Source organism: Argiope bruennichi, chromosome 6 (assembly GCF_947563725.1).
Source record: "Argiope bruennichi chromosome 6, qqArgBrue1.1, whole genome shotgun sequence".
NCBI classification, from domain to species: domain Eukaryota; kingdom Metazoa; phylum Arthropoda; class Arachnida; order Araneae; family Araneidae; genus Argiope; species Argiope bruennichi.
In genome coordinates, this window is record NC_079156.1 from 12,548,189 (window position 1) to 12,569,232 (window position 21,044).

The window sequence follows — 21,044 nt, forward strand, 5'->3', positions numbered from 1 at the left end:
GTATGGCCAAAGATGGCTCTTGCGCCATAAAACCAAACGAAATTCATTTTCCGTTAAAACGTGATCGGTTTAGATCATCATTTTGGTTATAAGCTTAATCATGTATTTCAACAATAACTGATTAATTCCGAGTAGTTATTTATGTAAACAAATTATGTATATATTGTTCTTTTATATTTTGAAGAAATAAACAGATAAGAAATTTTTTTGAAAAATAATTTATTACAAAATAAAAAAAAAGTAAAATGTAACCCAGAAGCTTCCCATGATCTCCCACCTTCTTGAGAAATGATGTTATTCCTTTTAACGTAAAATTATTATGCATTTCGAATCTAAAACAAGATTTTTCAAATAAATATCATTTTTTTTTAATCTGCAAAAAATTAGATAGCACCAGAAATATTTCCACTCTTCTTTAAGTCCTTGGAAACAAAGTTTGATGAAGAAAATAATTCCAAGATTTTAAATGATAATGAATCAAATCTTTGAGTCATTTGATTTGGAGTCAAACATTCTTCAGTTTTGTAAAAATAGCACATTAGATGATTTATGAAGTTGGTTCAAGAAAAAGAGAAATTACCGTATTACCAATATTCCCACTTCAAAATGCATCCTTTCAATGAAAAATTGTCGTTTGAAAAAAAACGCCAGATCCTATTACACTGTTTTCAAGATTACATTTGCAGAGATTTAGTTGGATATTTTTCTGATCGGGTTATCCAGACTGTCAATTTTAGGCAACTCCTGTACCTTCTTCTTTGTCAAGGCGGTGTTCCTTTCACTTTTGAATCCATCGTTGGAAGGGTAGAGACTGAGAGAGCACTTGGTGTAATGGCCTTCGCAGTTCTCTTGTTTCAAACCCATTCGAGCGGCTGCAAAGTAGTGCTCATATTCTGCCAACAGGTGCTCTGCGGCTTTTCCAGCCCGTCGTTGTCCGCCCCGTCTACAAAAATTTCGAATCATCATTATGACAGATTAAAATGAATTAAATAGAAAGGTTCTTGCAATTGGAATTAAATATAAATTGACATAACCGATTTGAAGAGAGACATGAGGATGGCAGGAGAAAGCTTAAAAATTGAATAAAAATTTCGAGTCATAAAATAATTACTTCTTGCAACTAAATTTAATACGCAAAAGATATGGAGTATCTATGTATATAAAATGCTAACGTGCGTGGCACAGAAATCGCTCTTATTACTTATTGCGGAATGGCAGCAATGAAATGTAAATATATCAGAGTTCAAAAGTTTCAGCAGATTGATTTATACAGCGTTTTTGCAGCTACACTTAGTTCAGCACTTCGCTTTATATACTTGAGAAAACCAATCAGAAACTTTCTTAATTGCTGTCAAAAATTCAAATAATCAGAGTGTAAAGCCACAGCTTAGGATAAAATAACGAATTATAGAAAAAAAGGTCTTTAACAAAAAAAAAAAATTCTTCGATTTTGAAGGAATAACAGATTATAGGTATAAGAGCCACTAATGCTTTTAAAGCAATGCTTCAGGCCATTTATCCACCGTTATATTTATGAAATCTTCTGTAATTTATATTTAAAATCAGAAATATTTCTATCAGTGCTATTGAATATCATTTTAAATCCTAAAATATATTTAACAATACATTATAATTCTTTAACTCAATGACTACACAAAGAAATCAGTAACCTTATGAGACCAAAATACGAGTGCCATTCTGGAATGAACAAAGGGAAAAGCCCTTTTTCAGTAAAAATTTAAATTGGCGCCATGCGGCCGTATTAGATAGTATTGTATTATCCTCAAAAACGTTTTATGTATTGCGTGATTGCGATATACACTTGCCTTTAAGCAAATAATTCTGTTTTTTGTGCAATTGATATTCAATCACATCTTATGCCGGGTTTACACTCAACCAGTTATAAGATGGCCAGTGGACAGCGCATGCGTAGAAAGGCTTAAAAATATTGTCCGGTCGATGGTAAGTAATTGTCCCGACGGAACAACAACATGCCGTTGTATTGTATTTATTTCTTATTGCTCATGGGCTTGTAGAATTTGGCATGAAAAAATTGTTTACTTATCATAGATTAATTCTGACATTTTTTGCTGTTTGTTCTATCTGATGCGAGGTTGTATTTTTTTAAAATTTTATTTGCCATTTCTTTTCTATAGTTTTCCAAATTCAGGCATGTTGACCTTTTTATTTTTTTATTCTACCATGTTTCTTTGTGTAAATATCCATCATTTCATTACGATGCGCAGTAAAAAGAAAAATTCAGGGACTCCAAAACGGCAATTTATAGCCAATCTATCTTATGAATGCCTGAATCTATCTTATAAAATTGTGGCAAACATAAATCAGTCCCTCTCTACGCATGCGCTGCCTACTGGCCGAGTATTTCGTTTATTATTGTTTCGACATTAAATTCAATGCAATGCAATGAGAAATTGACTGAGGCTTCTCTGGAAAACTAGGTAAGCAACGTATGATATCGCCTTCAGCTAAAAGATCTTAGTATGTTTTTTACTTACTCTAATATATGAAGCAAAGCTTCCTTGAACAGCTCCAGATCAGGTGTCACTCCATTATTGGACACTTGTCTGTACATTTGGCAAACAAATAACTGTTTGCAGTGTTCGTCAGCAACATTCCACTGTTTGAAAGCTGACTGCAACATCTGGAGCAACCTTTTGGTCTGAGATTCGGTCAGTAGGGGCATCTTGGCAGAGCTGGTTTCAGGAAAGGTCCTCTTGCTGAGTCCCATGGAGCTGAGAAGTCCGCCCAGAGCAACGCCATTCCCGCTTAGTGAGAGCATGATGGCCGGAATGAGGGACAGGCCATACAGCATGCCGCCCATCATGACGGTCCTCAGGCCGCCCAGAGAACCGAAACTGCCCAGGCTAGCAAGGGCTGGCGGAAAAGCCCCAGGGAAGATAGACTGCCGACTCCCTTTATTCACCGCTATGGTAGTGTTATCCAGTATTTCCGGTGTCTGAAGCGAAGTGATCATGTGATCCACGTTCTGAGTGTTAAGGGGATCTGTGAAGCCGGAGTGAATCGGTGATCCAAGCATCAAGATGAGGACAGTCACCAGATGGGCGATGGTGTTCTTGTGACTTGACATTATTGGAATCTTCGAGGAGGTGGAAGTGAAATATTAGTATAAGCTAGGAATATAAAGAAGAAAAAAAAATGTACGTCAACCATAGAGTGGATTCTGAACGAAGAAGTTTTAAGAAAAAGAAAATAGAAATTTTTCATGGGTAAATCAAATACCGTACACTCCCGAGTATCCTGTTCGCCACTATCAGGCTTCCGTACTATCCGGCCTAGCTTTCTTTTATCGCAGTTAAATGAGGATGACAAGGTGTTAGCATAGCGGCATTATCAGACAACTAACTAAAAACTTTAAGTTTTGACTCTTATCTTGGGTTACCTTTTCACATCTGTGAAATCATTTATTTGTTTTTGTTTCCGGCATTTAAGTAGGACATTACAGAATTCATGGTAAAATCCGAACAATTCGCATCCTTTAACTTACTTTTTCTCGAATAAATTCTTGAAACGTGTTGTGCAGTATATAAACTATCAGTACAAAGCCTACTATTTTAACTCTACATATTACCGTCAACTTCTATGATTCAGCGGGCCGAGGCTGCGTTCACATTTTACATGACTTGCGATAAATGGAAGATTTAGTTTCCAATAAAAAGTGAGAAAATACGTATTGTAACAGTGAGTTTTGGTATAAAAACTTTATCTTCTGGTATTGGTAGGCAAAGAAATGGCTCCTTAAGCTTCGACCCACACGTCTGCTTTGTTATCCGGCCTATTCTTCCACCACATTAGGCCAGATACTCAAGAATGTACTATATAGCATATATAGGCTGCTGCAAAACCATTACAACTTTATTTCCGTCTTTCGGCCCTCTAAGGAGTTTGTTTTAAAATTCAGATGCGTATGAATAAGATAGGATCACAATCCTAAACCTCTGCCTCCACTTATCCTCTCTCCACTGATGTTAACTCATTACCAAACAGCAAAGCGAGTTGAAATGCAAAGAGAAATTTGAAAGATTAAAGAAGATGTCATTAAAGAAACAAACAGTGAAAACAGTAATACTATAACTAATTCGGAACATTTAATCACATTGAACTAACAGATATTAGAGTTTTCATGTAAGTAAATGGTTAAATATTCGAAGAAATGAAAAAAAAAAAAAAAAAAAAAAAACTGAAATACCAATATTCAAATTTTTTTCAGTGGTAAGGATTTTCTTTGAAATAAAGTAAGAACTTTTATTTTAATCTACATGGTATTTTTTGATGATCTACCAACCAGAATAAATTTTTCAATAACATTAATGAATGTAGCATCTTTGTACTAATAGATAGATTTGCTAATGAAGGCAACTAATGGTTTAGTTTTATTAGCGTCCCTTTTTAAAGCAACACTAAGGCTATTTTGGGATGGACCTCGAAATTTTGATCCGCTGTCAGATGACGAGGATGGCATCGGAATAGGTACCTCCCTCTTTAAACTTCCACGCAACACCAGTGGGAGGACGTTTCGCCCCGACTGATTTAACGAGCACCAGACACTCCTACACGACGATTCTTCGGTAGAATCGAACCTCGAATCTGAAGTCCTCTAGTTCCGAAGCCAAGACCTTACCACAAGGCCACCGCGGCCCTTCAGGTAACAAATGGTAGTTCCAATTCTATTTATTTTTCTTAAGGATTTATATATCAAAAATTATTCTCACGAAAAAAGAAACAAATCGTTTTTGCTCTGGTTTAATGTGTGGTGAAAGCTTATAAGTCAGCTAACAGCTACGCTGCAAGAGCAATTGCTTTTGTATCATGGTCATGTTACTGGGATGCGAACTACAAGGTCCCAGGTTCTATCCTCGCTCATCGTAAATTCGCCACAAATGTCGCTTATTAGCTTTTAAATATTTATCTAGAAAAGATGATATAGACACTTTTCCAGAACCTTATAAGTCTAGATGACTTTGTTTTATAAATACATTGAAACAATTTTTTTCAAAAGTTTGAAAAAAATTGTGAAAGTGGGGATCGTTTAGATCACTCGATTCTACATAGGAAAATTAAATTCCGAAACTGAAAGTATACTATATATATATATATATATAAAGAGTTCTTTTAAATACCTTTTTTATTAGAGGATCAAAAAGTACTAAATTTTTCAATGTAACTATCGTTTTTTTTTTTTTAATTTATAATTCATTATTGTAAATATTATGGAATATCGAAATCGCTTTTTCGCAATTTCCGTGTAGACTTGACACTGCATATGAGCCTAAAATTTAATTAAAATAATTGATTAATTGTGGATTAAATCCTGGAAATAGTATTTAGTATACTGATCCTGGAAATAGTATTGGAACAGAAATTTATTGTCATTGGGAATACATAATCCTTTTCGAACAAAGAGTTGTTTTTTTTTCATTTCGTTTGGTATTTTTGATCAGTAGTAGCACTGTGCGGTTTGAAAAATTTTTTAAATTTCAAAATTCAAGTAAATTACGAAATGTTAGAAGAATGAATTACAAAACTCTATTTTTACAAGCGCGAAAAAATTCAAAAAATATCTCAGTGAAAGGAATGAACGATTTATCATTTCTATCGATTGTCATCATCGCATTTGAGTTGAAATAACTTTGTTCGTATCCTAAATCACAAATATATATTAAAATAAACAAAGGAGGAAACTCAACTTCTTCTTCGGATTATAGTGAAAACTTGTATTCTTCATAAAAAAAATTTCTAGGGGTAAACAGAATCCTTCTGTTTAATTAAATTTTTCTATCTATTAAATTATGCAATTTTTAATGTCACTGAAAAGAAAAGAAAATCGTCAGACAAGATGATTTAATCCAAGGGAAAAAATGGCTGGAGTCAAAAATCTGCATTGTTCCGCTCACTGCATGTCATTTGGCAACTTTAGACTTAACAAAACGTCTGTGAAAATGAAAAGCTTGAGAACACACATTTAAAACGGTTGATTCCAAATCAAACAAAGGAATGGGATAAAAACCTCTGTCTGTTGAAATTCAAGAAAATGTCAATGATGCTGTGACTAAATTGGATATCGGTAAACCTACAGACCAGAATCTTTAGAAAATCAAATTCATTTCTAATTATAAAGCACTGTATGAAAGCGCACTCTTTGTAGTAGTTTGCTTTTAAGGACATTTGTAATTCAGAAGGGGAAGCACCCTAGCACAGTTAATTGTAAGCACGGTTATTTACAATTTTTGTTATTATTGTTCAATTGTTCTACAGTTAAATTCCAGTTTCGATTTCAGCCAATTAAAATTCCATTTATTAAGACATCTTAATCAACACTCTTTCTTTTTATTTGTTTGTATGATCGAAAAAAATGTTGCTATCCATTTTATACTAACTACCCACTAAGCTACAGATTTAAAACTTTAAACACAGAACAATGTAATATTAACTCGCTTTCTTATGAGGTGCAAATTTTGTCTTAGTGTGTATCTTATCAGGCTTAAAATCGATGGCAAGCACACAAGACTAAAAATCGGAAAAAAATTGATTAAATAATTTTTTTTGATGTACTAAGTATTTAAATCACGATTGTGAATTTTTAACATTCATAATCACTTACTTTCAGGCCAATCTGTATGGCGTTAGGAGAAATTATTTTATACTCTTCAGCAGGACTGGGAGATGACGGAACTTCCTCATCGCGATATATCATCCAAGACTTATCGATATTTTTCGATATATCATGACATCAATATATATCTATAGTTATCATAAGTTATAAATAGCATCTCTTAATATATTGACTGATAAGAACGTCTTCAAATAAAAGGAAGTTTCAATTTTTATAATAAAAATATTCATTATCTTTTGAATAGTTAATAGTTAGAAAATAATTTTTAAACCCCTTTAATAAAGCTTATCAATGCCAAGGAATATCTGCATGTTGCAATTTATAACAATGCGTTTAAAAGAAACATTTTTATATATTAGAATATGACAATATTTATAGAAATATTAACAAAAATTCTGTATGGAGGTCAATAAGAATAAAGAGCAACAAAAATTAACCGGTAACCAAAACAAAATCGATAACGCAAATTAATTGTGAATATTGATTTATTGTATCGCGATTCATCGTGAACTGTTATTCATGATCACGATTTCGATAGATCAATACTTTTCAAAAACTGGCAAAAAAAAAAAAAAAAAAAAAAAATCGATTTTTTTTGATAAATCGAAAATCGGCACAGCTCTGCTCTTCAGTCCGTTTTAAAAAGGTGTTATAAAAATTATTTTTTTATTTAAATGATCATTATTTAATAATTTATTTAAATTATTTTTTATTAAATTATCTCTTAATATATCTACCATTAATGCAATCTTGCCATTCTATAATTATGTCATTGTACTGAAGTAAGAAAAGACTTTGATTGGCATCGGTGAGCCTATCTAAAGAAATCTGTCTACCGGTAACCAATATCTACAGAAAGAGCTGAAATGCTACTGCACAGGATGTGCACACAAGATGTGCATGAAACATACGCACCTTCTCATTCAAATGTTGCCTCCTGTGGTGAAGCTGGATGGAAACTCGAATGTGCTGCTCTCTGAAATTCTCTTCTCTTTTATACAAAAATTCAATCTACAGGGTGGAGACGCTGAGGTCACTAAACCACCTGCGACAAAGAGAACCCCGCCATTACACTTCGCATAGGTCAAGCGTGCGATTCAAGGTAAAGAACTCATAACTTTTTTTTCGGGACCGTTTTACAAAGATTATCTCCACACTCGGGCGAGCACATTTTCAGATTTCTTTGGAGGCAGCTCGTAAGAGATGCTTTGGAGAATATTAAGAACAAAATATCGGCGGAAGTGGCGTTCTTTTTCTGACGATCGGAAGTACTTGAAACTTCTCGCTTGTTTGAACAGTTTCCAGATATTCCAAGAGAATTGAGCTAAAATTGTTCCTTATAAAGACGAAAATGTTCCTAGATGATTGGAATTTCAAGCCCAGAAAAATTTGAGACCATCGTAATAATAAAAAAAGAAAATATAGCATTTTCAGTGGCATCTGCTTTCAATCGAATTTCCGAGCTTTGGATATATTTTCATGAATACAGAAATATTTTCATATAGATTTTTTTAAATGTTTTCCGATCTCATTACACTATGCGCTTTTTAACCAGTTGACTGTTTCGATCTCTCCGGAAAATGAGTATCTAAATTCTGTCGCAAAAATTGAGCGATCACGAGTATACTCGTGAAACACAGAATATGTGTAATCTGAAATTATAGTGTAATGAAATAACTTTTATTTTTTTATTTCTATAATCACATTTATTTATTTACTTAAACTATTTTTTTCACATTTATTTATTTACTTAAACTATTTTCTTTCTATTAAACTAACATACATTTTTTTGCACACAAACGAAAAGAAACATAATTTTTTTTTTAAATTTTAATTTGCTGTTAGAGATTGGTATTGAGCAAAGTATGATACAATCCATAATATTCTTTTATTCACTCCTTTGATTTCGAATTGGCCTCAAAATATTTTAAGCATCTTGAAATTTACGAATATGTTTGAGCTTTTATTAAAATTGTAAATCCAACTGCAAATTGTCACTACTTATTACTCCTGATGAATAAACTCGCCACAATGCAAAATTTTGTAATTTTTCCATGACGAGTATACTCGTTAAGGATAGATAACTGGTTAAAGAATTGTCATTTAGTTTTCCAAAAGAACACGCAGAAATTAAATGTTGAATGCTTGTGTTCTTTGATAATATATTATTTTAATATTTTCATAACTAATTTAATAATTAATATATTATTTTAATTAAATAATTAAATATTTATTTTATGTGCATAATACATTTGATATTCAATTCCAGAAAAAATTTATTTCGCAAAATTTATAAATAATAAATTTTTATTTTATTATTTATTATAATAATATAAATATTAAAATAAATGCTTAAAATGGGGAGGTTAATCGGATTTTAAAATTACACTAAGAAAAGTGCATTGGAAAGAAAACTTAACTACTTTTGTTATTAATTAAATTAAAACTACTTTTGTGAAAGGTGCTATTCCATGTGAAAGCTGTTTTTTATTAGATCTGTTCTGATGTAAACTAAGATGATTCTAGTAACTAAAAATGTTTTTGTTTCTTCCAAAATTTATGCTTTACGGATTATAACAATATCATTTACTCATTTAGTTAAAAATGAAATCCATTTTTTATGCTGAAATTACCATTAGTGTAAAGAAAATAAATTACTTCTGGAGGCTGGGAAATTAAATATTTTTAGCTATTCTCAGAAATTCCAGCCTCTAATTTACTTCATGATAAATCAATAGCTGTTTTAACTCGCTCGGACTAGTCTCAGATGCTATTTCAAATGCAAAACTTATTTTCTAATAATAGAACAATCGCATTATTTTCAATTCGTATAAATGTCTTGCATTTTATATACTAAACACAATTAGCTTGTCATTGAATAAGCTATACAGTTTCAAAGTTTTGCATTGTCTTCTCAAATCTAAAATAATAGTAGCTGTATTTAATAGCCGTAATGTGAAAATAGTTGTAGAATTCTTGAGAAAATTCGAAATAAATTCTTGCGTTGCTTGTTTTATAGGACTGGCCCTATTTTTTTTCTTGTTCTCGTACTTACCTGCGTTTTCATAGTATGGAATATCTTTCAGGTATTCAGTACAGGCCGCTTTCTATTAAATGGTTAATAGCATGATGGATAACTGTGAAATACTCAATTGTATTTATTCTGCTATATGAGTAGAACTTTTGAGAGACAAAAAAACTATTTTAAATTTATTTTTTTAGCTCAAGGATGCTGACACTTTTATAAATGTTTTATTAACATCGATATTTTCTATATGTATATAATCATTTTTAAGTTTAAATTTTTCAACTGTTTTTGACAAATAATTGGAGTATTCTGTCTTTTATTTTTCTGTGAATACTCTTCTATTTGTGTGTGTTTTGTGTGAATCCTTTTTTTTTTCGTATATATTTTTTTATAGTTGTGTATATATAGGCCCTATATCAGATTTCATTTAGCCTAAAGCATTTTTGAGTAATCACGTTCACACAACCGGACGGACAGACAGAAAAACACCAATTCTAAAAATGTGGTTTTTGGGTTGAAAGAGGTCTGAAGTATGTAAATAAGCCAAAATCGGGTGTCCGAATTTTTTGACGATTACAATGTTTTTCCTTTGTATATTTCGTAAGCAAGAAAGTAGAAACAATTTTTTAAATCATATTTGTATCGCTTTGTTGAAAAATAGATTCTTTTATTTCCATTTTTGTTTTACATTGCAATATTTAATTTATAATTTATTTTGTAAATATCACGAGCACTTAGAAACAGCATTCTCTTAGATTCATTTAGATATGGCAACACTCTCTTGGAATCAAAATTAAATTGAATACACAAATGAGCCTAAATTATGAAAATAGTATATTGTTATTCATAACATACAAAACTTAAATACTAGGAAGCGAAGAAGAAATTGATGATAATATTATATTTAAGTAAAAATGAAACTATTCGAATTAAAGTTCATAATAAAACAAGTTTTCATCTAATACAAATGACAATTTTTAATCGGCATTAAATCAGCTCTTATGACAATTTTAAAGAAACTGTCAAAACATTAAAATGGAAGACATATTCAAAATTTTAGACTCCACTGGAAAAGATTCTAAATATTGGTAGGATTTTCTTAGCTATTCTATGAAACATGTTCTAGGATGGATATAAAAGATAACAGTGAAAGAATCAGCAATGCTCCTATTTTTTTTTCACATGCTTTTAAGTCGAGAGAATTGCAGAGAATCTTATTAAATAACCAAGTATCAAATTAAAATGAATCTTTAACTACTTAAATTTTAGATATTAATTCATGAAAAAGAAATCTAATGATTTCATCCCCGGTTCTTTTTTAAAGCTTTCCGATACATTACGAATTAAATAAGTTTTTACGGCATAACGAATAAATTGTTCTCTCATCCTCACAGAAACGTTTGTCTCTGCTGTGACATTTCATGAATCAAAATGAACCAGACCATGAACCGAATCTGATCTAATAAGATAAAGTCGTTTATTATGTACACTTCCTTGGCAGGCGCTTCTTTTTTTCTTAATGATATTCTTCATACAGCAGAAATTATATTCTTCATTTAAAAAGAATTTAATGACGAAAAAGAAGAATGAAAGTCCCCAAGAGATACATTTCATTCAATTTATCTAACATTTGTCCTTTGGCTCGAATAAATGTGCTATTTCTCTCTTCAACCATTTTATTAAGTGGTGACCAAGTTTTTCTGAACACGAAATCTAGTAATGGACTTAGCTGCTGGATGGTAGGAATAAACAAGGGCACATGTTCTATCTGAATTATAATTAGATAGAACGTTCATTCTAAAATGTAATAATTAGAAATAATGATGAGTTTCGTTTTTAAATATCACACCCTAATCAGTTGACGGATGTCTTATGGATGAGACGTGAAACAAAAATGTTCTTCATTCTGTTTTTCGAAGATTTCGGCTATGTATGAAGGAAAAAATTTTAATTCAAAGAAAAAATGTTAAGAATTTTTTAGATTTAAAAAAAAATTAATCTGGAAAGGCAACAGAAAGATTATCCTTAATTGTTTCTTATTTCTAGATATCAGAACACGTTATTTTGTAATAAAGCTAAATTATAAAATAACCGACATTTTCCCTTTTTATTCATCAAAAAAATTTACATTTAAATAACGCGTAAAATTTTATAGGTAACTGGAAAGGTGGGATTAGGAACAGAAATTTATTATGGTATATCAAATCTATTGGCAAATATTAGTTATCGAATTAATATGAAATATTTCTGACAAAATCAAAAGTAATCATTAATTTCATATCATATATTTCTAGATAATATAGTTTTGAATGAGAACTTAATCGGTCTTCTGCTATTCAACAAGTGATTTATTTTTTAACTGAATGAATCGTCATTGCCTAATTGAATCATCAATCGACATTACAAAGAAAATTATTACAATTTAGTTTGGAATATTTGAGGAAGGCTACTCCAGCCTTAAAACGTGACGTAGATACTTTAGAAACCCTCCTGGTGGGTCTGAATTCATTGCTTCTTCGAGGAACGCGGTAACCTGGTGGTAAGGTCTCGGCTTCAGAACAGGAGGATTTCAGGTTCGAGACTCGATTCCACTTAAGAATCGTGGTGTAAGTGATTCTGGTACACATGAAATCCGTCGGGCACAAACGTTAGTGGCCAAAATCCATTTCCAAATTGTGATGTGGAAATTTGGAGAGGGGTTGTCAGCTCATGTGTCGTCATCTGATCGGGGCTCAAGATTACAAGGTCTATTCCAAAATAGACCTAGTTCTTATTTAAAAGGGACATTAATATAACTAAACTAAGTTACATTTCATTGCTTACTCGTAAACTAAATACAGAAAAAGTATTGTAATTGTCAAAAAAAAAATTCGAAATCGAGATTTTGACGAACCTCCCAGCTTTAGACCTCCCTGATTTTGAAAAACACATTTTCGGAAAATATCTGTCTGTCTGTGACAAGGATAAGTAAAAAAGAACTTGAACTATATGGATGAAATCTGGCGCATGGTCTTTATAGCAAATTTGTAGATTTCTATTAAGCTTTGAAGAAACTCCATTCTGAGAATGTCTGTTGTTTCGGCTTTTCGCATAGAAGTTAAAAAGATGTCTACAAAACAAGGAAAGCAAGATGAATAAAATTCGGTTCACAGATTTAGCCTCTGTAGTTATTCGGGTAGTCATCTTTTAAATTTCGAAGAATGAATGCAGATACCTTTCAAATTTTGAGCCAAATCGAACAAGGGATGACCTACCTGTCCGTCTCTACTTTTTGAAACATGTAAACGCGATAATTCAAAAACGCAATGGTTTAAATACACCAAATTTGGTTTGTAGTTTTGTGGCAAGAAGTGCTAACTTTTTGCTTCAATCGGTTAGGAAAAACGCATCTAAAATAAAAATTTGATATTCAAATATTTTTTTATCCATGACAGGGATTAATCGACAAAAAACGCGCCAAAAACACGCCGTACGATAGATTCAATAAAAGTGATAAATCTACGTCAAAAGTTGTTTGTACGGCAATTCCATACAATAGGATAACTCATTTTTTAAAGAGTATGCGAGAAAGTTTTGGGGTTACCATTACCGCTGGTTGAATTATTAGACGAAGGAAAGTTTATTTACACGGTGAATTATGAAACTTTAAACACTTTTTATGTAAGTAGTGCTCTTAGGAATGCGCTGGGCAGGATGGCCATTTTTGGCTTTTGTACCATTAAAATCAATTAGGAATGTGCAGCTTGAAAATTCAGAAAATCTACGCAACTTCTAAGTCTTTCAAATGGTTTAATGTTGTATAAGATGCATACCTTAATGTTATTATGCTTGCTTTTACTTGAATTTACAGGTAAGTGCTTTGACTTATATATTTAGATACTTTGAAATTTCTAATGGGATTAAACAAGCTGTTCCCAAACTTATCTATTACCATTGCTTTTGAATGTAAAGTTTACAAAAGTTGATTTGAACAAAGAATTCCTTTCCGATTTTGCGATAACACATAGGAATTATCATATTTTTGTGCAATTTTTCTTATATTATGTTTACTACAATTTAATGTGTTAAGTTACTGTATTCTAATTTAAAAATTTTTAAAGCTTTTAAATTACAATTAAAGTTATCTGAAACGTTCAAATTCAGTAATTTTTAGCAAAACATTTCGCTTGCTTCGGAACTTTCTTCGAGTGTCGAAAGCAACGATTCAATGCATCACCAGTTGTTTTGTTAAATCAAGCTTCTAAACGGAAGACAGCCTTTAATAGATTGTTTGTAATATTTTATCAATTGTTATAAATTGTCTCTGTCCATAACTGATTTCTAAAATTACTGAAGCATCCATTTTACTGACAAATATCAGTAATGAAATTTTAAGAAGATTTTATTTTATTTCAGTGTGAAAGTTTATTTCAGTTGATTTTATATCTGAATTTTGATGAATTTTAGTTTCAAATATTTCATTAGCTTGAAGATTAAAAATATTAATTATACTCTTCTTTTGGAAAAGGCGTTTTTTGGGGGGAAATCTTCACACCAGATGCATGCATCTTTATAGAGCGACCACCCTCTTCTGATATATTATCTACTCCATCAAATAAAAATGAGCAATACAAAAGCATAAAGATTGAAGGTAACATAATTAAGGTGCCACTCATCGAATAATGTTTGATCAATGAGCGTAAGCTATTTAGTCTTTAGTCAAAACTGTTTATGAAACAATATAAGAATAACTATTACTTAAGAAACGAATGTTGAAACAATTAATAAAATTAGGTTAAATTTTATGACGAAGAATAACAAAAAACATTTACTAAAAATCTTGTGAACTAATATATTTATTTCTAATTGGTAAAGATGAAATATTTCCAAAATTTTTACATGCCAAGCAATTTTATTAAAAATAATACAAATATATATAATTATAGAAAATGAAAAACATGCTATAACCAATGAGTTACAGATATTTCGATTAAAATTAATTACGTAATGCACGAATGTAGATTTTTTTATGAAGGTAGCTTGGCAGGAAGGTTTCTATACAGTTTCTGATGATGAAAGTTCCAAAAAGGCATCGAGAAAATGTGACTTATCGCTGAATTGAGTTTATTGAAAATCTAGCTTAACATTCTGTGACAGGGTTAAACCCAAATAATTCTTTAAAAAATTTTAATTTAGATAAACTTTTTTAGCTAATTGTCAAAGAAACGAGTAATGTCGGTAAAATTTCCTGGCTAATAAGTGTACTTCCAAAACTTTTATGTAGATTACGCTTGATGCAGCTTTCTTCCTAGGAGCTTGATTCAAGTCGCAAATATAGTAAGCCCTTAAGCAAATTAAATTAATTCGATTAAATTAATTTTAAGCAAATATTTTAAGCCCTCAAGTCAGCCCTTAACTTATTTGATTTCGTCAAATTATTCTCTTTTAATTCTTCTTCAGGTGTATTTATATACTGTATAAATTATTCAGTTTCCAATGAGTTTAGAGGTAAATTTCCAACTTGGCAGATCAGGCAGCTAGCTGCCTGGGGCCACAAGCGTATGAGTTAAAAAATTATATTTTCTTAATTGCGAAATAATCTAGCTTGTAAAAAATGCAAATTCTATGAATGGTTAAAATACTGGGATAATAGTAATATCTTATCAGCTATAATTGTTCAATTTCCTAATGTTTCATTATGTTCAATTTCTTGTTAGAATAGTTTTAAACGACTGTTTTCCCGATAATATTGTGCATAAATACGGATGCCAAACAGTGTAGAGCCATAAATAAACGAAAGTAGATACATATTCACAAAGTTAATGGAATGTTAAACTAAAGCAAATCTTCAGCGTGTTAAAAATGTGCTGCAGTATGGCCATCTTATTAAAAAGGAAATCTCATAATGTACACTACTTATAGCTACAAAATATCTCTGAATGATTTGAAGATTATGTCCAATTTAGCAAAATAAAAAAAAATCATCTGTTCTATACAGTTTATTTCTTTTACGTAAAAATATTATTTATTGTTAATATTATTTTTACCCTTTCTTAACTTCTCGTATACGAAGTATAGAGAAAGTGTAATCGTGAAAAGAATTCGAACTCGAGAGCTTGACGAATCTCCAATTTCAGATCTCTGATTTCGAAAAACATTTTTGGCATAATGTATGTATATCTGTCTGTGTTTGTTTGTGACAAAGATAACTCAAAAATACTTTCAGGTAAACGGATGAAATTTGATATATGGCCTTTATACCAAATTTTGTAAATTTCTATCAAGTTTTATGCAAAATCTATTGAAAGGAAATCTGCCTATCCGACTGTTCGAATCCGAAAACGCTCAATTCACGTCAAAAAATAATATTTCGTTACTATTGTACACCAGTGCCATGCATGACGATTAACCCGATAATTATGAATCGAAGAGAACTAGATGGATCAAATGTAGTGCATAGATTCGATATCTATAATGTAGACACCTATCAAATTTTGAGCTGAATTCAACAAGGGATGGATCTTCTGTCGGTCTGTATTTTCCGAAACATGTAAACGCGATAACTCAAAAACACAATGATTTAAATATATAAAATTTTGTGGCTAAAGTGTAGTTCTGTGAAATTTTTTTTGTTTCAATCAATTTGAAAAAACGCGCCTAAATTTCGATTTTCGGGATATTAATCGCCAAGGTTCATACGATTCAGTAAAAACGCTAAATTCACGTCAAAGGCTAATATTTCGTTACTATTTTTCGCCAATGCCATGCATGATACTACACCTATATTACTAGAGTGATTGCGACCGTGTGTACTAGAGTGTTAGACAGTCTCGCTGGTTTTAACGTTAGATTTAAACCTGCTTCTTCAGCTGAAAATTTGTTTATCTCATTTTTACATCAGTTGATAACATTTTAGTCGAAAACAATTTTTAAAAAATAGGACATCGAATTCTTGTGACCTCCTTATTTCACAGATTCTTTTGGTTCCGATTTCAGGTAGATGTTCCTTCCTTGACTATTTGGTGGCTGTTGAGAAATTTCTTTTATATCTGGAAATTTTGATAAAAGCTATTTTAATTCCTCAGCTTCGAAACTTTATTTGATTTTGGTCTATCCACAGCAACTATCTTTCTCTTTTTACTAGGATTGGAAAAGGATAGAATTGTATAAATAACCTTTTTGATAAATTCAGTTTTTATCTTTGATTTCTTCGTTGAAAGGTGTAAGTGATCATACGTTAGCTGCTAAGTTTTTCTGCAAATCTAATTGTTTCTTACTTAGAACGACATTAAGTAGGCGATGCTACGTGATGACGTAAGATTTAGATTAAGAGTTGCATTGAACGAGTATTTAAGTGTTAAACTAAGCAATAACCTGCAATCACTTTAAGAAAAAAATACGAATTAAATGAAATATAGAGATTCAAAATTTTGTTGTCCTGATTTTTCTTAATTAGTTTTATATTTATGAATAATTCATTCTTGTAAACATAATTAAATCAATTTTATGAATTTATTGCCAAGTTGCCTTGGTGTCGTCGTCGTCATTTGACCGCGGTTCAAAATTATGAGATCCATCCCAAAATAGCCCTAGGGTTGCTTTAAAACGGGACGTTAATATAAACAAACCAAGCCAGGTTGCACCACCAGAACAAAATTAAAATTTAATAAAATGACTGGATTATTTTAATAGCGTATTGTTATGAAGTGTATATAAACATATAAATTGTAGGAAATGAATGGAAAACCGATTGCAAAATTTTATCTTTACAAAGTTTTAATAGAAATGTAAAATAAAAAAAGCTACAAACTACATTGACTTGAAAAACATTTTATTTACAAAGTTGAAATTCAATGAAACAATAAATAAGTTAATAAATAAGGTTACACAAAATAAAAGCATAATGATAAAAAAAAATACCATAATAAGATCATATGAAACTAAACTGATGACTTACAAAAGCACAGTGAGAAACATTTGTTTGAAGGAAGAAATATTCATATTCTTATTTAGAATCACACAATTGATAAGATCACACATTTGACGCGAGTTCAAAAATATGATAATTTGATCATGAATCATGCGCAGATGACGGCGGTGAAAAGGTTAAAGGAAATGAAAAAAGTGAGCTGGATGAATTAATATTTGGGTGTAGAAAAAAAAATTTACTTTTCTAAACAGGATACTTTTTACGAAAAACATAAACGGCTATTTCAAGTTTATCAAGTGCTTTTCATAATTCATAAGGTTTTACGTACTTCTTCTATATTGTTCACATCAAGAAATCTAATTATAATTTCTCAATTTTTTTCTAAAAAAGGATAAATTGTAATTGTATTAAATATTCCATTTAGCGAAATACCACACAAAAAAGTTTCAACATATAAAACAGAAGACAAAAATAAGGTAGTGTGATTTTAAGAATGATAGTGAAATGAATATAAATAACACCGATCTATTTTTTTTTCAGTCACTTCCTTCCTTTTATCAGTATTTTCTAGTTTAAAGAAAATTATAAAAATAGGTTCTTAATACATTCTTTTTACAAGACAGTTTTGGCCATAAATTTTTTGAATTTCATGCATTCCTCCATCCAATTTGCCACTTTTTTTCCAAAATAGAAATCTACTTTGGACATGCCAGACTTATAATGCATGCTAAACCTAGCAAATAAATATGCAAGTGGCATCACAAAAGTATTGCTGGCAACTATTTCTTTCCAATCTATATTTTGACAAATGGGATATTTTTCCCCGCATTCTTTGCACGTTGCAATAATTTATACTCGCTTATTTGAGAACCAAAATTGGATGTGCCATTTTAAATTAGAAAAATATTGATTGTCCAATCCGAAATTTCGCAAATGCTTCTCTGTGCTATTCTTAATTTCAAAATCAGATAAATAAAGTTGGATGGAGGAATATTTTTCGTTGCTTACGTATGTAAAATCCTTTATTTAAAGAAGATATTTGAATTAATAGGATGCACCATCACTTATTTTGATGTTGATTATCCTTTCACTCGCCTCATCCTAGAATTCCTGAATATATTTGTTGCCCCCGAGATTTATAACAGATTTTTAACATCTCTCTCTTTCTGTAGAAAAAGAATTATGTATATGTTATTTTAATTTTCTGGATTTTTTGCCTTTGGTCCTCCGGAAAATGCTGTCCATCGAGTCCTCACACTTGGGGTACATCTCTCCGCAATCATTCTGCTGCTCCCCTCTCTCGGCGGCTTCTTCGTAATATTCGAACACGTACTTTGCCAGGGGAACGACTCTTGGATTTCGAATTTCTCTGCGCATTTCGCTGAAATAGAGAAAGGATATATTTAATTTTGAAAAAAAAGTAATTAACGTAGTAAATTTTATAATAACAATATATTAATGAAAGTAAAATATAATTTTGAGTCATTTTGTGTGTGTGTGTGTGTGTGTGTGTGTGTTGTTTTGTTCTGGAAAAAGTGAAACTCTACAGAGAAATCATCTGTTTATTTTAGAACACGGAAATGAAGCCCATCAAACCGCAGTTCCCGAAAGGTTAGCGCTAACTCAATAATAAAATCGAATGCATATGTGTACCTATTGAAACCACTCTGCGTGGTAAAATATTAGACTTAACATTTTTTTAAATTTGTGTTAAATAGGATGATAAAAATTTGTTAATCTGAAAGAATTTTTTGAATTGCAATTTTAAGTAATTAAAAATTTGAGCTTTCTTAATTGATAAATTCTAGAAATTTTATAACAAAGATGTTTACATCATCTGAATCATCTTTTTAAGGATACCAACTGAGTTAATGTGAAATGCTTTCTTGGATTATGACATTTTTTACGTTTTAAATTTATTTTTTCCTTTTTTAATTTCTACTTTTTTGTTGTATAGTTTGTAATGGTACTTTTCATTTCTGTAATTAAACTTTTCAGTGTTCATAAAAATTTTTTATAATGTCTTTCTTTTCCTGGAAGTTATGAAATGGAAATTTCGTGTTTTCGTATTCTTTCGAAGTGCCCTAATGAATCAAGTGAAAACGAATGAATAATCTCAGAATCAGCAGCAGCAAAGGAAAGGGGGGGGGGCTAAAATTTTAAATTATCAACGATTTTAAAATTCAAACCTTTTTTCACATTTGAAATCTTTTCCCAAAATAAAAATTTGAAAAAAATTGTATGCAAAACAAAACGTTATTGGGATTGAGTGAAAGATTTAGCCTTTTTTACCAAAAGTTTCACTTATCTGTAGGCATATCATTTCCCTTTGTGTTTACCATAAGTGCTAATATATATTGTTGACGAAATAAATTATTGTGCCAAAATAAACCAAATTAAAGATTAAATCTATATACTTAAAAAGTTTAGGCGGTAGATGCGCGGAGGGGTGGGTGAGAGAACAATTTTACAGTCTTTATAGGGGTCGCCCCTATATATTTTTTAAAAATGCAACATACAGTACACTCCCGCTAGTACAGTATCCGGCTTAATGTTATGGAAGGGCATACCGGATAACAAATGGTTGGATAGGCCGGAATTTAATGAACTTTCTTTCCAACCAATATCAGAAGACACGATTTTTATTCCAAAATTCACTATTATAATATGTATTTCCTCATTTCTATGTCCTCCATTTATCTGAAGCCATGTAGAATGTGAACGCGGCCGCGGCCTGGCGAATCATAGAAGCAGTTGCCGGTACCGTGTCGTGTTAAAATAGAAGGCTGTATACTGATAGTTTATATATGTTTAAATACTGTACTGAATGTTCCAAGAATTTATTAGAGAAAAAGTAAGTTAAGATACACACTATTCACATTTTAACATAAATTCTGTAATGCCAAACTTCCATGCAGAAACGTAAACAAATCATCAACATAAATCATAGACCTAATTCTTAAAAAAAATTGGTTCAAACTGGGTTTTTTTTTCAGTGGTAAACACAGATATGAAACGGTAACTCTTAGATAAGACAAGTTCTTAATAGACTTCAGTTACACACTGACAAAACAATGAACAACGAGCAGAATGCTGCTCTTTTCGTGTCACATCTTGTATTTTGCGCACAACACGTAATAGGATCGTAGCAGACGTCTATTACCAATGCCTTGGCAATATTGCCATAGTAATGAATTGCCTTCCTCATTTAATTACGATAAAAGAAAATTAGGCCGGATAGTATCGAACCGGATACTCGGAAATGTACTGTATAATTATCGTAGATATGAAAGCAAGTTTTTACTGTAATGCAATCAAATTAACCATTTGTACACCGAAAAATTATTCGATGCATAAGTATTCGTTTGTTTTTTGCTCAAAAGAACAAAAATATATAATTATCTTAAGTTGCAGATTAATTTTTCGAAGAGATTCGTCTTTTTATTATTCCGTAA

The 21,044-nt window shown here is 31.1% G+C and overlaps 1 protein-coding gene across 1 annotated transcript; it reads right to left on the reverse strand.

Moving 5' to 3' along the window:
- Positions 1–259: 259 nt before the first annotated feature.
- LOC129972598 (uncharacterized) lies at positions 260–7,606 on the reverse strand. The gene is made up of 3 exons (XM_056086794.1): positions 7,568–7,606; positions 2,517–3,118; positions 260–943 (listed from the first exon to the last, which is right to left on the reverse strand). Exons 2-3 carry the CDS (start codon positions 3,107–3,109, stop codon positions 691–693), a joined length of 846 nt encoding a protein of 281 aa, XP_055942769.1. The 5' UTR covers positions 3,110–3,118; positions 7,568–7,606; the 3' UTR covers positions 260–690.
- Positions 7,607–21,044: the final 13,438 nt, after the last annotated feature.